This window comes from Colius striatus, chromosome 2 (genome assembly GCF_028858725.1).
Source record: "Colius striatus isolate bColStr4 chromosome 2, bColStr4.1.hap1, whole genome shotgun sequence".
Classification (NCBI taxonomy): domain Eukaryota; kingdom Metazoa; phylum Chordata; class Aves; order Coliiformes; family Coliidae; genus Colius; species Colius striatus.
The window spans coordinates 101,676,726-101,695,697 of NC_084760.1; the positions used below are offsets into that span (position 1 = coordinate 101,676,726).

The 18,972-nt window shown below is 35.2% G+C and overlaps 1 protein-coding gene across 1 annotated transcript in view; it reads left to right on the plus strand.

Annotated features, from left to right (window-relative positions):
* The window catches only part of PRKN (parkin RBR E3 ubiquitin protein ligase), a 710,202-nt gene that overhangs the window by 321,050 nt on the left and 370,180 nt on the right, over positions 1 to 18,972 (plus strand). The window contains exon 5 of the mRNA XM_061990230.1: positions 5,541 to 5,624. Coding sequence (XP_061846214.1) covers positions 5,541 to 5,624 — 84 coding nt within the window. The remainder of the gene's footprint in view (positions 1 to 5,540; positions 5,625 to 18,972) is intronic.

The window sequence follows — 18,972 nt, forward strand, 5'->3', positions numbered from 1 at the left end:
GTAGATTATCTAACATAATACATTTTCAGGTATTGTAAGCAGAACATCTGTAGAAGGCTAGCAAGCACTTCCTGAATAAATCAGTAGTAATCTGTTTTATAACTTCTATTTTTTACCTTTTCTCGCTGTTGATAGGTGCTGTTAGGTCCTGCTTTGGGAATTTTGAAAAGTGCACTTTGTGTTGAACTGGATACTGCTATTCACAGATTTACTTAGGAACAAAATATTAATGTCTATATGATATCTGAACATTTAGTAGAAATGTAGAAAGTATTTTTAATAAACATGGTCTCTTTTGTATTCATGACTGTAAAAAATGCTGAAATAAATATGAAGCTTTACCTGAGCGCTAGGGTTCAAATAGATTTAATTCCTTTGAATTAAAGTCTTTGCTATTAGAAACTTGCCATCTCTTTGCCTGAGTCTGATTAAGTATGACTTAAATAACAGATATTTTTGTAAGTGCTTCAAAAGATGATCATATTGCTCTCTTTTAAACCTGTTAAGAACTTATAAAACATGGATGGGTGTACTAAAAGTCTTAAGCTTTCAACTCCATTACTGTACTAATAAAGTGGGGTGAAGACTTTTATTTGAATGTATTGTATTCATACTATTCTTGGAAGAAATGATCTAGCATTCAGCAGTGCCCCTCTAATGCTGAGTGTGGAACATGAAGAGTAAATAATCTTCTGGGTTAGGTATGCTGAGAAAAAATATGAATGCATTATTTTAGCAACAGTAACATCAGACTTAGTCAACACCAGATTGTCTGTCTAAGAAAAACCGCTGTTCTTTCCTTTTCACAGACTCTAGACTTTGCCTTGTTCCTTGATGATTTATCACCTGCTGGCCCTTCTCAAGCCCTACCTATCTCTTATGAGACATTTGTGAGCCTCCAGGGCTGTGGTTAGTAGGTTGAGAGGTTCTCCTCCCCATCTACTCTGCCCTCGTGAGACCACATCTGGAATATTGGGTCCAGTTCTGGGACCCTCAGTTCAAGAAGTACAGGGAGCTGCTGGAGAGAGTTCAGTGCAGGGCCACCAAGATGGTGAAGGGAGTGGAGCATCTCCCTTATGATGAAAAGCTGAGGGAGTTGGGGCTCTAGTTTTAAGAAGAGGAGACTGAGGGGTGATCTCAATAATGTTTATAAATATGTAAAGGGCAGGTGTCAGGAAGATGGAGTCAGACTCTTCTCAGTGATGTTCAACAATAGGACGAGGGGCAATGGTACAAGCTGGAACGTGAGAGGTTCCAAAGAAATACCAGAAATAATTTCTTCACTGTGGGGGTGACAGAGCACTGGAACAGGCTGCACAGATGGGTTGTGGAGTCTCCTTCTCTGGGGACGTTCAAAACCCACGTGTATGAGTTCCTATGTGATCTACTCTAGGTGGCCCTGCTCTGACAGGGGGAGTTGGACTAGGTGATCTTTCAAAGTCCCTTCCATTCCTTGAGATTCTGTGATCTGTGGTTGTCTAGGTAGCATAATAATAATAAAAGTCTTCAAAGGTGATGGATTTTAGAGAAGCAGACAAGATTTATTTAGGTAACGCTGAGAGAGGCAGCTCTGATTTAGTGAAAATGTCTATAGTGTTGTAGGAAAATGTGTATTCCCTTTTAAAGACTCTTTTTCTAGAGTGACGTGCTCATATTATTAAGGCAAGTTCAAACTTACATTAGGAAGAGTAGAAAAAAATAACAGCAAAAAGTTTGTATCATCTCTGCTAAGATGGGTTAGGTGTTTGACGGTGGGATGTGCTGTTCCTATAATGTTCATTGCCTGTGTTAGGCTGTGTTTGCTTCTGTATGTTAACTGTTAGAATACAGGTATTGGTCCCTGCTATGGGGAATAGTTTTCTGTCTGTACTGGGACCAGAAGTAGTGAATTGTGGTAGCTTGGTGTGGATATCCTTGTTAGAGTAGCAATAAGGAAATAATTTTTTTATTAAGTAATTCTAATACAATCCTAATTTTGGGAGGCTTTTATTTTTCTTATTGCTTTGAGATACAAAATTGTGCTGAGAGGGCACCATACAAAGGTTAGTTTGTCAAATATTATCATGTAGATGGGTCAATAGCCACCATATTGCAGAGGAGCCTGAATGCTTGCATGGTTTGCCTTAGACTTACAATTTTAGTGGTATGTATACTGATTTTAAAAAAAAAAAAAAAAAATTAGCCTCTCAAGTACCTGAAATTGTTTCTTATATTATTTTAAAAATCTTTCTGCATCAATACTTGTCCCTTGGTTGGGTCATTTGCTCAACATTTTAATGATTTATGTATATCCTGTAGATATTAGCAGGTACAAATATTTGTTTTAATGATATTCTGCGGCATATGGTTCACTAGGGGAGAATATAAAGCAGAGAAAATACAAACCATTGAATACATGGATAGTTTCCATCCTTTTAAGTGATTCAAAGTCCTTGGTGAATCACTAGTTTCTATTGCTGACCTCTGCTTCTGACTTTTCCTTGACTTCACAGGTCAACAGTTCTGTCAGCAACAGCATTTTGAATAATCTGTCATCTGAGATCTCTAGATAGTATTTCTTTTCTCAGAGATTTATTTTTTAAGTAGTTGTTGACCAAAATGCAATTGTGGTTCTACAGCACAAAATCACTTCTCGATTTGCTGAATGGAAAGTACACTAAGAGTACAGTGTACTATCTACTGTATTGGGCACCAGTATATACAGTATACTGGTGGAATGTCCACGGATTTCCATTACTTCCCTCAGACACTGAACACACCTCAATCCTCTCTTTTCTTCAGATGTTGCATAAGTGTTTCAGTCCAAGTTTAAGATGCCGTTTTACAGCTTTTTTTCTTATTTTCCCCCTCAAGAAGTGAAGAAACAACTACCATACAGCCAAAGCATAAAAATTTCTGTACCTGGTTATTTGAGAAATACTTCACTACATTTGACATGATTTTCCCATTCACTGATGTTGCTTCTCTGTGCTGCCATTTCCTAGTGCATCCATTTTAATGCATAGCTTTCTCTGAAGCATTTGGCTGTGTAGAAGGGCAGTTGCTTTAATCTTGCAATCAGAAGGTTTTGTTCTTCTCACAGTGTGTTCTTGATTAATGCAAGCTAATAATTGCAAACACTACGGCATGCAGTGTTATAACAGCACAAGTGATTGGCTGGCTTGCAGCTTGACAGGCTTTTCTTAGACTGTAGAAAGAATGAAACAAAAATTGCTTTTCAAAGTGTTTATCTTGCCAAAATTCCTAATTTTATTTTGACGCAATTATAGCAGTGACATTTAGTAGTGCTGTTTCCAAAGAAACATTTAACATTTTGGATGCAGCACTGGGTAGGTTTTTTTAAGGACACATGTTTTTTGGGGTTTTTTTGAAAGTGGAAAAGTAAAATTCTCAAACACGCTAAATCTTTTAGAAGTGCATCACATTATCATTAATAATTAAATATGACCTTGAAGACTGTCAAGCACAGACATGGGAACAGATTTTAACACGTTTACAAACTTGGAAAGTAAAGCATTGAATTTTCTAGAGTTATGGAGTGTGGAGCTTTTTTGTTTGGTCAATTTTTTACCTTTTGCTTACTGTTTTGTTTTGTTTACCTTTTTTCCCCTCAAACTCTTCAATACCATACAAGCACAAACCAAGAATGTTCTTCTAGTCCATTTTGGACTTTTCATGCTGGATTAAATTGTCCCTTCAGAATGTGATCTAACTTACTAGAACAAGGAGGAGGTGCTGTCGACTTCAAGCTGGGTCTAGTTAAAATCATCAAAAGAGTTAAATGCATTTGACTGCTTATGGGTTTTATAGTAATCATAAGAGTTAATGTAAAGAAGTATTGAACAGGGTAAGGTTTTTGTGAAGGAAAAAATAGGAAGTTGTTACCTACAGTGTGAGTGAACAGCTGAGTAGTTGCTGATGGTGTGGGACTGCTGCTAGCTCCATGTGTATATGCTTTTAGCGTTCCCTAAGTGGAAGATTGCATCTTTATTTTGAAGAAGCTGCTTCATGCAAAAACTGATTTTTGTATGCATGAGAAATGTGAGAAAATTATTGCACTCAGAGCAGCGTAAGTTTGATATGCCATACAGCACACTAACTTTCCTTCATAGATAAGATCTTAAAAGGTGACCCCAAAATTCATCCTATTGTTGTTACTACTGATAAAATTAAAAGATATTGTCATTCAGCATAATTGGGCCTGGTCCAGTGTAGTTGTAGTTTAATACTAACATTAGTTGATAATGCATCAGCTTCTTCTGCACTATGCCAGACAAATGTCTTGTACAGAAGTAAAAAGAACAGAGATCTAGAAGTGGTACTGGATTACTTTGATTTAAGTAGGCAATAACTTTAATAATCCAGTTAAAGCACTTGAATGCTGCGGTTTCCCTTCTGAGTTAGTTTTTCCTGTTATTCCCAAGTAGTGACACTATCCCAAACAGAGTAATCCAAGAAACAAGTATTTTAATTATTAATGCCTTCTTAGTTGTGTTTTTCTACTGTGTGTATGGGGATCTGTAAACTCTGTATCTGTTCCTGAGATGGATTTCTTTTTTCTATGCATTAAATATTAATTTGTGTGAGAATATTGAAAGAGACTTGTGCTAATGTCACTTCAATTTTTTTGTGTGCTGAGAATTGTTTTTAGAAGTGTTCCTATATATACCATACAGATAAATATTCTTCTTTGATAAATTATCCTGTTCACCACTCTATTTTAGATGTGAAACAATAATGCTGATTTGTAATCTTTAAATTTACTGTGTGTTTTGTAATCTACTCATAAATGAACTGTTTATATTCAAAAAGTCGTAGCAAAGTTTGCTCAGCATTTCCTATCCATTTTTCCTGTTTTTTTTTTTAAATTTTTGTTTATTTTTTATTAATAATGACTGACAAATCTTAAAGCTAATGTAAATGTACAGGAATCTACTAACAATTCTCACTTTACATTTTCATTATATTTCATTGTAGGTAGGTAGAGGCTTTATGTGGCTACAAGTTTGATTTGTTTACAGCAAACATTGTCAAGATAAAAATTAGCACCCTATTAAAACAGTAACAAATTTGTTTAAAGTTAGCCATTTAACACTTAAACAACAGAATACAGAAAAGTTACCTAACCTAGTGTTTGTTGTACACCAGTATTCTACTTCCAAATGTTGTGTTTTTTCTCTTTCCCCTTAATCGGCTGCAGGCCAAAGGGAAAGTATTCAACCAGAAGATGAGCCTTCATGGGTTTTTCAATCATAATTAAGTCAATCCTTGTCTTGAAAAAACAGAAAAATGTCATACTGTTTGGCTCCTGTTCACAACACTGACCTCACGATGGAGGGACTTTATGTCCCGTTAGTGACTGATGAATATTGTCATACAATTGAATTGGACTTTATCAGCTTAAATATGATAAAACTGTCTAGCTGAAGGGTGGGGGGGGGAATGGAAAGACCACAGGAAAAGCTGCAACAAAACCAACTTTTGTATGTTTACTTCAAGTAGGGATTAAAGCCTTTATAAGCTTTGTTTTTGTTTTGAAGGGTCCATCTTGCTGGGATGATGTGCTGATTCCCAATAGAATAAGAGGTATTTGCCAGTCCCAAAGGTGCAATGGAAACATAGCGGTAAGATTTTTCTCATGTTTCTCAAGTTACTGTGCCAGTTATAATTGTTTGTAGCAATTATAGACATAGCAGAATTGGGGAAATGAATGTATGGTATACATCATAAGGAGCTCTTCAGCATCAGATAAAATATTTCCAATTTCTATCAAAAAAGAGGAATTTGGTCACTTGCTGGTTGGAATGAAATAAGAAATTATTTTTTATTGTCTTTCACTGAAGTAGAACTCTTAGATATTAAAGTATGTGCAGGTTAAATACAGAATGTAATACTTAAACATTTATGTCAATGCTTATTTTATGATTATATATATATATCAGTACCCTGAAAGCTTCAGATTTGTTTTATCCTGAATATGAAATCTTTTATATCAGATTTTCAGACCTTGTTCACAGAAGCAGATTCTTCACACCAATTACTTTACAATCTGTTCTCCAACATGTTCATCATTATTGTTTACTTAAAGTGTCTCTTGAAGTGACATCAATGAAAAGTCTGAGTAATAAGCAACATATAAGTCCCAAATTCTTTAGATTTTTAAAAACATTATTTATATATGCTTATATATTTTAATGTGTTAGATATTGTTCAATAGTCTTTAATACTGAAAAGGGTCTTACATGTACTTCCCTCTTAAGAAAAAGCTTACTTTGAGATTTGCAGGGGCATATGTAAGTGCCCCTTGAGTTGTACTCACCTGCTCTGTTGTGGTGATCTCTTTATCTTCCCCAGCATGGCAGTTGTGAAGTGGCACTTACATATGGTTCCATAGGTTTCTGCTGCTTAGCCACAGATGTTTTTGGGAAGTACTTTTTTTCTAAGTTTAGACACAGAATTATTAATTTAATAGTATGGGATTTATGTGTGTCTTCCCAATGAAAAGAAACTGAGTTCTCATAGCTTTTGGCTCAACCACTCTCCTGGAATTGGCAGATACTAGGTATTTGTGTCCCATTCTCTCAGGAGTACTGAGCTGGTAGGTGTGTAAAAGAAAGCACTACTTTGCCTCTGGGCAAGCTGGCTGGAGTCTGCCTTTTCGTGCACTGCAGGAACTAATCTAGATGTGAAAAGGCTGACTGCCTGACTTAACTTTTGCCACCTGTTTGTTGTCACTGTACTACTCCTGTCACTGGAGAGAAGTTCTTCCTGTTTTTCCTTCTTTCTTTAAAGATGACACAAGAAAATAAGATAAAACTTGCTTTTGACAGGGACAGGAGTCTCCCTGGCAGGTATCCAGATTGAACCCTTGTATACAAAAACATTTGATCTAGAGTCTCAGTTTTGTCTCCCAATGGACTCCCAGAACATATCTGACTGACCTGCAAATACCAACTTATGTCTTTTGGTATCCAATTTGTCTATGGAAAAAGATACTGAAAAAAATACCACTTTTGACAATCTTGCTTCCCAAGTCACAACTCATTCCCTCATTGATTCAAAATTTTGTTTTTCAAGTAGAAAGTGGATCAACATACTCTCGTGGCTTTGCAAGGTGGGAAGTGGGGAAGCAGTGACTGTAAAACAACTTTTAAGTTTAAACTTAAAACTTACTACAACAAGTGCTATGTCAAACAACCAATACTTGGTCAGTGAAGTCCCATGAGTACAGTTTCCGTTAATGCCTCTGGCAAGCTGCATACTTAGCAGAGCCAAGGATCAATGTTACATTTAATTAAGGTATCACTGAACGAGAATCAGGAGACATCCTATTTTAGGCAGACATGTTGCAAATGCAGCTTCCAAATATCTGAACTACAGACATGACACAGCTGTTGGAGAAATGAGCTATTCCATTATTTCTAATCTGAAATATTCCCTTGTTTTTTACTGACTACAAAGCATTCTATCCAATGGTGTAAGGACTGAACCAGAGTGAGATACAGGAACAATCCTTGTTATGATCTTGAGCAAACGTTGACAGCATTATCAATGTAGTCAAGAAAAATTGTTACAAAACCTAGACTCACTTATCTACCTACCAGATCTTGAAATTGGTGACTTTTTGAGGTCCTCTAGTCTCTGAAAGGCATCCCGTGTGTGTTTAGGGATTTTTCAGCCTCAGTTGCTGTGGAAATACATTTTTTACTTACTGGGAACTCTTACAGTCCAAAGGCTTAAATCATTGACCCTTTCTTGCCCAGAGCTGGAAATAGTATAGATTCGACAGATGTGCCTGAAGGGATTTGTCACTTTTTCCTGCTCTGGTAAAACTAACTGTTTGAAAAGGAAAAAGTAACCTTAAATAATTCACAGGTTGAAACATCTAAATTTTCCTGGTTATACTATTTGGGAGACTAAGTGACGGTTTCTGATTAAGTATTCATTCTTGTATTGTCAGGACAAAGGCTATGCAATTATTTTGTTTGTCTTGGCTTCACAGTGTACGTGCTTTTTACAGTGATAGACAGTGAAGAAGCTTTGAGTCTGTCAGTTATCAACAAGCTACAAATATTGCCACCTAGGCAAAGAAAGAATTTCTCCATTATTTCTCCCACAAAGCATAAATATGTTGATTTAAAAATTGTTTGGCCAGTTTCCACTTCTTAGAAACACAAGTTTGCAACATACCTTCAGGATATAATATGCATTTTTTGTGAAATACTAATTTGTGTGTATTTTGATATAAATTAATCTCTTGCTGAAAATTAGAGACTCTCATTCCTTTGGCTACAAATATGAAAATAGAGTAACTTACAATATTAGAAAACAACAGAAATCAAATTTCAATTTAGCTAAATAAAATGTATAATTGATTGCCAAAAGATGTAATGAATATTTTAATGATAAACTCACTGTGGTTCGATATGGGCTTACAAATATGAATGTATTCAATTAATTTTTGTGAGTTTGTTCACCATAAATGAAATTGAATTTAAATTTTCATATGATTTGTTCTGTGTGCTTTATCTGTGATTGTTCTTCAAGATGAAAAGCAGTTACAAAGTAAGCATTTTGTGTTTTGTTATAGTCCATAATTATGGCCAAAAGAAATAAGAGAAATAGATATGAAAGGTAACTGTTGCAACTGTAACATCTTAAAACATGAGGGACTGAAAACTGTACAACTTGGAACACTGGATATCAGTTCCCTTTGCTGCCTGAGAGCTGTCCCTGCAGTTTCTCTTCATATTCATTTTGTTTGTAGGTTGTAACCCTATGGTCTTGACTATTGCACTATCTTGAAATAAAATATAGTCTAGTCTTTTGAGAAATAGTGAAACAAAATACCCAGAGTAGGCAAAGCAGAGCTCCATGTCTGTTCAAGTTAATTATTGTCTCATAAGTAAGAACATTCATCCTGAACTTGTACAGCTCTAAAAGAATGAAGTTGATGTAGACACTTACTACAACTGCAGAACACTTGCTGTAAGATGAAACTTTATTTATACTGCAAATATATAAAAATACAAGTATAAAACTTGTACAAGTTTTATAACAAACTTCAAATACATTAATTAGAAAATGGACTCTCTAAAGGTCCCTTCCAACCCCTACCATTCTATGATTCTATGATTATAGGTAAGGTATGATTTAAGCTATTGTGAATAAAGAAGTTAACTATTTTAATGGAAATACAAACTAACTTCTAGTTAGTGTTACTACCGTATTTTGTTTTTTATTATTCCTGCTGAAGACTGCATCAATCATTCATCATCATAACTGGATAACATTTTTAGCTCTTCTCCAGTCCCCAAAAGATGTTAGTTTTTAGCAAAGCATTTGTAAAAGAAGCAACGGATCTTCTGTGAACTTACAGAACCATCTTGATATACTAGATTTCCTTAAATATATGTATACCCTTCTAATCAGGCTCTGTAGCAATCTCCTATGTCCAGACCAAAGATTTATTTTCCAGTTTGGTAACTTATCTAATTTCTCTCTTTCTAAAATGATTAATATATTGTCATTATGTAATTTTAAACAGTCAAATTCCACTGTACAGCAGCGTCCCTGTTCTAATGTGTGGCTGTGGGCAAAGGGTTTGTAATTGGAAGCATGTTATGATTTTTCATTATGTATCTTTTCCTGTTATATTTCTACATTCTTCCTGTCTTATTTGAATCTTGCAACTTTTTAATTGAATTTTTGAATGTTTGTCATGAATATTTTTCCTTTTACTATTTGTTTACTATCATTATGTTTAGCACTGAGGACAGCAATATTATGTGATCTTTTTATACCCAGTCTGTTCCATGGGGAGTCTGTGCTCATTTGGAATAGGGTGGACTACGAAATGAAGGGAATAGTGTTCTGCTTGAATGATTTAAATAATCAGTTTACCAAATTACTGTTTTCTTTCAAGCATCCAAAAGCTATTCTTCTCAGACCTTACTGTTCAGATAAAATATGCTTCATTTTTCATCCCATATGGCTTTGATCAGCTGATATCTCTGTTTCAGGTGAAAACAGAAGTTCTGTGGCAGATAGAATATCAGATAGCAAATTTAATGATGTAATCAAATGTTTAATGAATATAGTAAACTGAAGAACTATAATTATAGGAAGGCTCTGATACATTGTTATATTATTTATTCATTATTCTTTGTGTACAGTGATGTGTATGGTTATTTGTGAAGAGAATCACATCTGTCCTTGGAGTCATTAGAATATGTTCAATGTCATAATATTGCTGTGAGTAATCTTAAAAATTGGATGTTTCTTAATACCAAGAAACTTCTTGACCTTATATTTTATTTCATTGGTGTCTGTGTTTGCCTAGTGCATTAGAGCTTAGTCAAGATATCCTATGCTTTGAAAAAAATAATTCACAGTATAATGGAACAGGAATGCTAATTAGAATACCAGAAAATAATTACTGTAACATAATCTACTGTGAAGTAAAACTGAGAGTTTCTTTATCTGGACTAAAAGAGAAATTTTCAGATTTCCTACAAGTTTCATAGTATTTTTCATACTTAACAGAGACTCTGACTATTGCTCTTACTACTTAAACTACTATGTTCTTTTATGCCTAGTGGTATGGCCAGTAAAGGGAATAAAGCATAAATTTAAGTAAAGCAAACTAGACCCTTATATATGGTTTTACTGTATTTCTTTTATTTTGTGATATAAGAAGGGGGTCAGAGCTAATACAGAGGCAAACCATTTCAGAGAGTTTTCTGATATTTCTTTTTTTAAACCCTCTTCCCTTCAGAAACCTATCCATTGACCAAAATGTCTCTGCTTTCATCACTAAGTTAAGTTGTTCTACTAAACACATCTAATGCTTTTGGTTGATTTTTGCTTCCACAGTGGAGACGAGAACCAATCTGGTCATCTCCAGTCAAGTTTCTCTTGCATAATTTAAAAAAAAAAAGCTTCTAAACTGCTTGAGAGAAGTGTCTTTAAAAGCCTAGTGTTGATATCTAGCAATTTTATTAAACCATTTAATCATAATGCCATCCTGACAGTTCCAGTTCAGATGATGTTCCACCAAAAAATTAAAATTGCTGCCTTCCTGGACAGACATACTCCTGCATGCTTGGCCCTTACAGCTGAAGGTGTGACTTTCTTTTTGATTGATTTAAAATATGTGTTATGTTTCATCTCAGCCAAGTGGGCTGTTCACGTGACTTTTCCAGTGGCTTTTACTTTTTACTATTTTCCATTCCTATGAATTTTGTGCCATCTGAAAGATAAGTACTAATGCTTTCTTCCAGATCATTAACAAATGTTTTGAATAACATAAGGCTAGGAGATGATCACTGCAAGACCACTTTGAAGAATGGGCATTTGATGGTTCACTGTGGGAAACTACATTTTTGAAACATACCAGTTAAATCCATCTAATATTGATCTCACAATGTTCTAATTTCTTAATAAAAATGTCAGTGCTATATCAAATGCCACACACAAGTCTGGCTAACTTGCAATATCACTATTGTATTTTCCACTAAATTTGTAATCTCATAAAAATGTCAAGTTAGTTTGATAGTCTGGTTACCAGAAATCCTTGTTGATTGACATTAATTACACATCTTTCTTTTATTAATCAAGTACTATATTAGCTATTTATTCTATCCAGGGCCAGAGACAGGCTTACATGTCTGTAATTACCTCATATGAAGCTGCCCTAAACTATGATAAGGTTGTATTTCTGTAAAGCTCTCCATTTTAAATAATTTATTTAAGTATGGCTGGTTTGGTTTTGCCACTGGTGTGTTTTTTTTAAGGAGATAAGAGAGGGAACAGCACTGAACACAGACAACATCTATGAGATACAAGGTGCTATGATTCTATTATTTTTTCTTAGACCTTTAAATTGATTTACTTAATAGCAATTACAGAATGAAGTTGCTTACTTCAAACAGTTGATTAGTAAAGAAAGGAACATGACAGTTGATTTTTCTTAGTAGTTAAAGATCTTTGAAATGTTCTGGAGTTCTTTGCATTGTAGTTACAAATTATTTCAATTCTATTTCCTTCTCAGTTACTTCTTTAAGGAACTATAATTAGATCATTTTTACAGGCATTCTCAAAGGAATCTCATTCTGGAGTAGTTCAATTTTTCCTTTACAAAGAAATTCTGTTATTCTGCTTCTCGGGGCAGAAAAACCAATATTAAGTAAAAAAAAAAAAAAAAAGAATTATAAAATAAAATTAATTCTATATGAGGACAAAAACCTAAATTATTTATTTTGGAAACAAACTTGAAAGCCTTTAAAATTAAGATTGATCCTAACTTAAAAAAAACCAAAAAACCAAAAAAACCCAACAAATAACCAAAAAAAAAGGCCAAACAACGTGACTCCTTATTCACTCTTTCCCAGTGCAGAACTGCAGTATTTCCATAGTATATTATACCTTTTTTTTCTGAACCACAGTGATGACATCAAAGCACAACACCAGCAACCATAACAAGTATGATTTAGAATGGTCAATTATATATATATGTATTTTTTCTCTCAACTTTTTCTTTAAGAAGTGTTTTAACCAATGCATTATTTCTGATGCTAGAAAAATCTTAAAATTGAGGTCAATTTTTTGATACTCTTCATTTATCTCATCTCACCAAGAGAATAAAGAGTTTTTAGGAACGTTTATCAGCTGAAGTTTGTGTCGAAACCTGGCAAATGCAGAGGAACTCATTCATTTGTGTTTTGTGTCTAACAGACTAAAAGTTTAGCTCATCTTGAATGTACCGCTACTCCTATTTCTATTTACATATGGGGAGATGTCAGTTTTGTAAAAGATCATACAAAATATGCTGAAGATTATAATGCTTTCTCTAAACAAATTCTCTGCTCTTTGATGTTTTTCTTCATTTCTTAACACTGCCACTGAAAGGAAGAAAAATTGTTTTTTGCTCTTTTTTTGCGAATTTTTTTGCATCTGTGGTTTATTTCCAGAAAACTTTATCTGGAACACATGAGCATTAAGCATGCTTTCAGATACATTATTTTTCAGTGTCACCTTGTCTTACATGAGCAATTACTTTGCATGGTTTTGCTCAGCTGCTAGGTTTTCCTGGACCTTTCAAAAATAAGCAGTTGTGTTGACCACAACTTCACATCTCCTTCAATGATAGAGTTCTTGAAAAATTCTTCAGATAGTGTAGATGCATTATCATTTGATAAGAGGCACTTTCGGGTGAGTTGAAGACTTGTTCTGTAACAAAAAAAGAAAGCAGTTAATGTGTTAAATGATCATTTCTATGTCCTCCTGAGGCTGCCAGTATCAAGGATCTGATGTTATGGGAAGTGAGCAGAGCACAGCTTGTGTCCATCTGACTAAATCCTAGATCATTCACAGCTCTTGTAATAATTCCATTGACTGTGCTGAAAAGTAGATAGTATTTGCAAACCAAAACTGAATGTAAATGCACCTTTAATATTTGTAAGAGATTTTATTTCTATAAATGTTTGAAACGTTGATAACACACTGCAGCAGGGAACGCATTCTGTATCTATGCTGTGTTGGCTATCATGAAGTCTTAACCACACTGTAAGATATCATTCGTATTTTGACCTGATACAGTATTCTTTTCCAGTACATGATCAAAACAACCAAGGTACATAATCAAACTGCAGAACTCTTTAGGATGATACATTGTAGAATTTACAATGCCTTCACAAAGTAGCAAACTAATGGAAGAAATCTGCTGAGAACAATTAAATGAGAAGTTACTCCACATAGTTTAGGAAATCTCTATGAGCAACAAATTGCTGGAAATGAAGAATGTTTTCTAGGCAAATACGATTTTAAGTTTGTCCTCTGTTGGTTTTGTTTTGGGCATCTGTGTTAAGTATTAGAGACAGGATAGTGGGCTGGATGGACTGCTTTTATCTACTGTGGTGAAATAACCGGTTGTTACCAGAACAGATTTCTTGGGGAAGCCAAGTATTGTCAGACTGAGATATAAGGGATAAATACGATCAATACATTTTTTTCACAATCTATATAAAGGCTTAATTTTTTAAATTTATTTCCTGTGTGTGTTTATATATATATATGTGTATATATTGCCTTAGCTACACCTAGTATGAATACACTGAATTTGGATTCCCCTTCACTTTGTATTGTGTTCTTATGGCAGGGAGGAATGTGGGAAGAAGGTATGACTCACTGGCATGTGTTATTGCTATAATATAGTCTCAAGCCTAGTACTGAGAGCAGTGTTACAGTTAATCTATTTTTTGTATGTTACTAAACAAGCCATTTCTACATACTATTTGGAGGTGATTAATACCCTTCGTGTATTGATCTATTAGAGTTCTAAAGAATATACAGATATTTGCAGACCTACAAAAATTGGGAAGCAGTAACTGAAGCCTATGAATGAAATGCTATTACATGAAAACCAGAGAAACAAACTCAAGAAGATACAGTAGAGTCAGTTCCTGTGGTAATATGTATAATATGTTCAGGGATGACTTTTTGTAATTCAATTAATTTTGGAAATAGTTTCACTGAATCTTTTGTTGCTCACTGCACATGGCATATACACAATATGGTACTGTCTGAAGCTGTTGCAAATGCATTACTGATGACTGAAACCTTGGATTTCCACTCAACCATGCAATGTCAAAATCATCTATCAGCAATCAAACCAGAGGAAGGTGGGTTTGTTAGGGTACAGTACAGTTATTTAAGAGTCTCTCCTCAAATGTCAGGCAGCATTTATATGAAAGAGCATAACTTCTTTATTCCCTTCTGGCAAGAACTGGTATTGAGTGTTTAATAAATGTTATTTTGCAGGCTAACTCACTATGTAATATGTACTATTAGTTTTAGCATAGATTTTAGATCTTACTTTTGCATAAATTCTCTCACCTATAGTTTCCATGCCTGATGTTCTGGTCTGAGATCCCAAAAGGTGAAGGTATTAAGTTTGGAGTAGCTATCATCTACTCTACTTTTTGTTTACCTATTTCTAAGAGATCAGGTTTGTAACTGATTAGGGATCAGTTTTTTAAACTCTGTGTATTCTGCTGTGCATGCAGCTTATGAATTAAGCTCATTTTTACAAATCAGAAATATATTCAAAATAAGTATGCAATGTTTATAGGACATGGTGGTGTGAAAGAATGCAGCCAGTGGCATTACCTGTGAGCTCTCACCAGGGGCTGCAAGAAATTCATGTCAGAAATGCTGCCACAAATTATGGGCTCCCTATCTCACGATTCATGCTAATGTGATGGATAGTTCTTGGATAACTGCTGTTGAGTGCCTGGATTCTCAGTAGTATATAAGAAGCAACATAAATGTGGCTGTCTTCAGTATACAACATCTATTTCTTGCTCAGAGAACTCAGGTATAAGCAAAACTTCTGTTTTGAGTCCAGAAAGCTCAAATTGTAATGAGGAATGTCTTTGCTACCTCAATGGCCCAACTCAAGAAGATGCTTTAGGTCTATACCAAACTTTAAATATACAAACAGTCTGCTGAAGTTAGCAGTGCTCTATGCTTTAAGCACATACCCTAATGGGACATTAATTTGAGTGCATATTAATTAACTGTATAAATATATAAATGGCTTAGTGAAACTCTTACAGTATCATTAGAAATACTCAGTATTTCAGCCTGTTTGCTGAGAGGATGCTTAGAAGTCAAGTATTCCCCTTGCTTCATCACAATGGATGGTTAAAAACATGGATTAAACAACCTCAGCAACTTAAGAGCATTTTATTCAGATTGTTTTTGAAATTATGTATTGCAACAGTTCTTTTTTGAACCTTTGTGAAATTTCATGTCACTGAGTTAATACTTCTACTAATCAGTTGTACCATGTATCATTGCAGCTCTGTGGACAGTTAAGTATTGGGGCATTCCAAAATAAAATGTTGAGGTTTTCCACTGCAGTATTTCAATGTAGTCAAAGTAACTGCAGTTACCAGTTTTTCTTAAAAGCTACATGTGCTTAAAGTGCTGCCAGAAGATGAGGAAGGTGTCATGAAAAGTGGGTTTTGTCCTTTTTGAGGCATAAAGCTGTCTCGCACTCCTGCTTACCTCATCATTACAACATCAGAACTGGCTCAAGAGTATTCAAGATGTATCAATGGATTTATTATCTTCTGCTAAAAAGAGAAGCCATGTAGCTTTTGTGCTTGTGTAACAGTTATGAAGAAATAAGTTCTCACTGAACACCACTGTTATGGTGCCATTAGGAGAAGCTGTAACAGTCCATATCTCATTCTATGCAAACAAAAATCTTATTCCTATGTGAATTTGAGGCTGTAAAAGGCAAAAATAAAAATAAAAAAAAAACCAAAAAAACCACTGTGGAGTTACCTATATAAAGGTGCTATGAGTTTTATGTGTGGAGGTGGCACCCACAGATTGATTTCTGGATGCTTTAACTTAAATGCTGCTACGCAATAGTGCGTTGCTTGCAGGATCGCTAACCTGTCAATAACGATTTGCTGTGATAACTTAATTCTTGTTTTTGCTGAAGCATTTATAAAGCTGTATTTCTGTGAGGATTTTCTTCAACTGATTTTTGTAGTTCAGAGAAACCTAAACTAATAAATTTGTGCAGCTTTTTTAAACTTTAATGTAGAGTATTTAGTTTTCTAAGTAGCTTAAAAGTCAAGTGTTGTTAAAAAACATGCAGAAAGAAATATGCAAAATGTATGACCCAACATGCTGGAAAACATTGAGTTCAAATTAGCCCTACAGCCCAATAATAAAAATCCCAAACAACAACTGACTGCCTGCCCCCCCAAAAAAGTGGCGCAAAAATTAGATCAACATCAGGACCTCTTAAAAAGAATTAACCTCCATGCATTAACATAATATTTGTAGCAAAATTTAAGGTAATATTGTTTCCCCTGTTATTACATGAGTTGTTTTTATTTTTACTGTAAAATGTCATTTATGTCAGATATTGAGTTACTTTTGAACATATTTAAGATCTTGAATGTGCTTTTTGAGGGCCTGTTTATCATTTTGCTTTTTGGGAGAGGCTCAGAAAAACCACAACAACCCAACAAGTCATTCTTGATTCTTGTGTGGTGATGTTGTGTTTGTTTTGTTTTTATTTGTTTTTTTTAATTTTTCATGCTTGTAGAAAATATCAGATTGTTCTTCGCAACATTATGATAGACTTACTGCCTGTCCAGGTTTGGATCAGGGAGTTTCAGGGTGCCTGTTGGGAAACTGAGGCCTTGTTTCAGGCCCCTAGATGAATAAGCATTGGCATGGTTGGAAATGTCTTTCAATTTCATGAAAATGTCAGTGTTACATGTGGGACAATTTACCATGAATTTCTCTTCTCCCTGCTTATATTCCTCAAGAGCAATTGAATCACATGTTTGAAAAAGTCTGCTTGGCGCTTGCAATGTTGCTGGTATGCCAGCCTTCAGGAAGGCAAAGGCACGGCCCACATCGTCTTCTTGATAAGTCAATACAGGGATCTAAACCAATGTAGTTTAGAGGGAGTTTGTGGTTCTGAAATTAACTTCTGTCAAGGACTTTTTGATATAGGTAAAACAGTGCTGTTTGTTTCATCCAGTCCGTGGAGATAAGAGTGGTTTATCTGTTAAGTTACTGCCACAGACCACCACCGCTGCCATTGGGCTTGCAACTGACAGCAGTTATGATTTCTGTACTTTGTGCATTAAGTATATCAGAATGGCCAAGTGGAGAAGTACACAGGGGACCTTCATTTAGGTATAGTGCTTCTGCAGATGGTAACCTTAAGTGTCATGAGTATTGTCCCTACGCTGTACTGTCCTGGGTTCCAGTTCCTGTGCTCAACACGAATGAAGAATTTTGCACAGTAGGAAGGATAAAATATGGAGCACATGAGCAAGATATTTGTGTCTGTACAACTGCAGTTGCATACTCTTTTTCCTAGGAGTTGTACTGTATGTTTGGGAAGGAGCTGGACACAGGTTTTCTATATATAAATGTGTGTGCTTTCCAAGGTGTTGCTGGGGAAAGTCATATTGTGGGACTGGAAATGCTACTTGTCGTATTAAGGACTAGAATGCATTCGAAGTAATGGGTTTTGTTTCTTCAAGACTGGATCAGAGTGTGTTAAAGTTCAAACTGTAAACATGTGAAGGTAGAAAAGCAAAACCACATCTGCTACCTAGCTGTAACTTTTCTCTAAAAGTGGAAGGGTGCATTTTTAGAATTTTCAGGCCTGCACATTTAAATGCTATGTATGTTTTCCAGACAAATGCATTTCTCATTTTAACTACCAATTACCCTGAAGGGATTATTTTATGCAATGTGCTTATCCAAGGTCTTCCTACATATGTCTTACATATTCATGAACATATAGGCTATGTGATGGAAAGTTTGTTTTCAAGTTATGAGCTTGTCTAGTGAACATTGCTGCTATTAAGTGAGATAATGCCTATGCAGAATGAATAGCACTCAGGAAGCTGCAAAGGAGGTGGTAAGTGCACGGTAGTGTCTGGTAAATGCTAACTGTTTAATTGCTTATGCTGTCTATGGGAGAGTTTTGGAGTCTGGAAAAAGTTCTCTCATAATAAATGCTATAATAAACCTGTTATTGTGTGAACAAAGCCAGATTCATCTCCTTGCCTCAGTTACCTCTGCAAGCTGTACAACATATGGAGAGAACTTGAGAGAAGCAGATCACTATTTCCATGTTTTGCTCTCCTGCCACATTCCCGTAAGTCAGGGATAGCTTTAGTTTCATGTCATTTTTACTAGAGTGCTGCTGGTGCTCTGGAGGGTATGAATTACTGCATGTTAGTATGAGTGCTGTCACACCACTCTGGTGCATTCAGCAGAGTGTCCAGGTATTTACAGCACTGGGGACTCAGCATGATGTGTTTGAAATCTTGTGAATAAGACAATGCATCTGGACAACTATTTTTGTTTAATGTCCATGGTAATGTCTGTGTCTCCATTTTTTCCATTATTTTTCTGGTA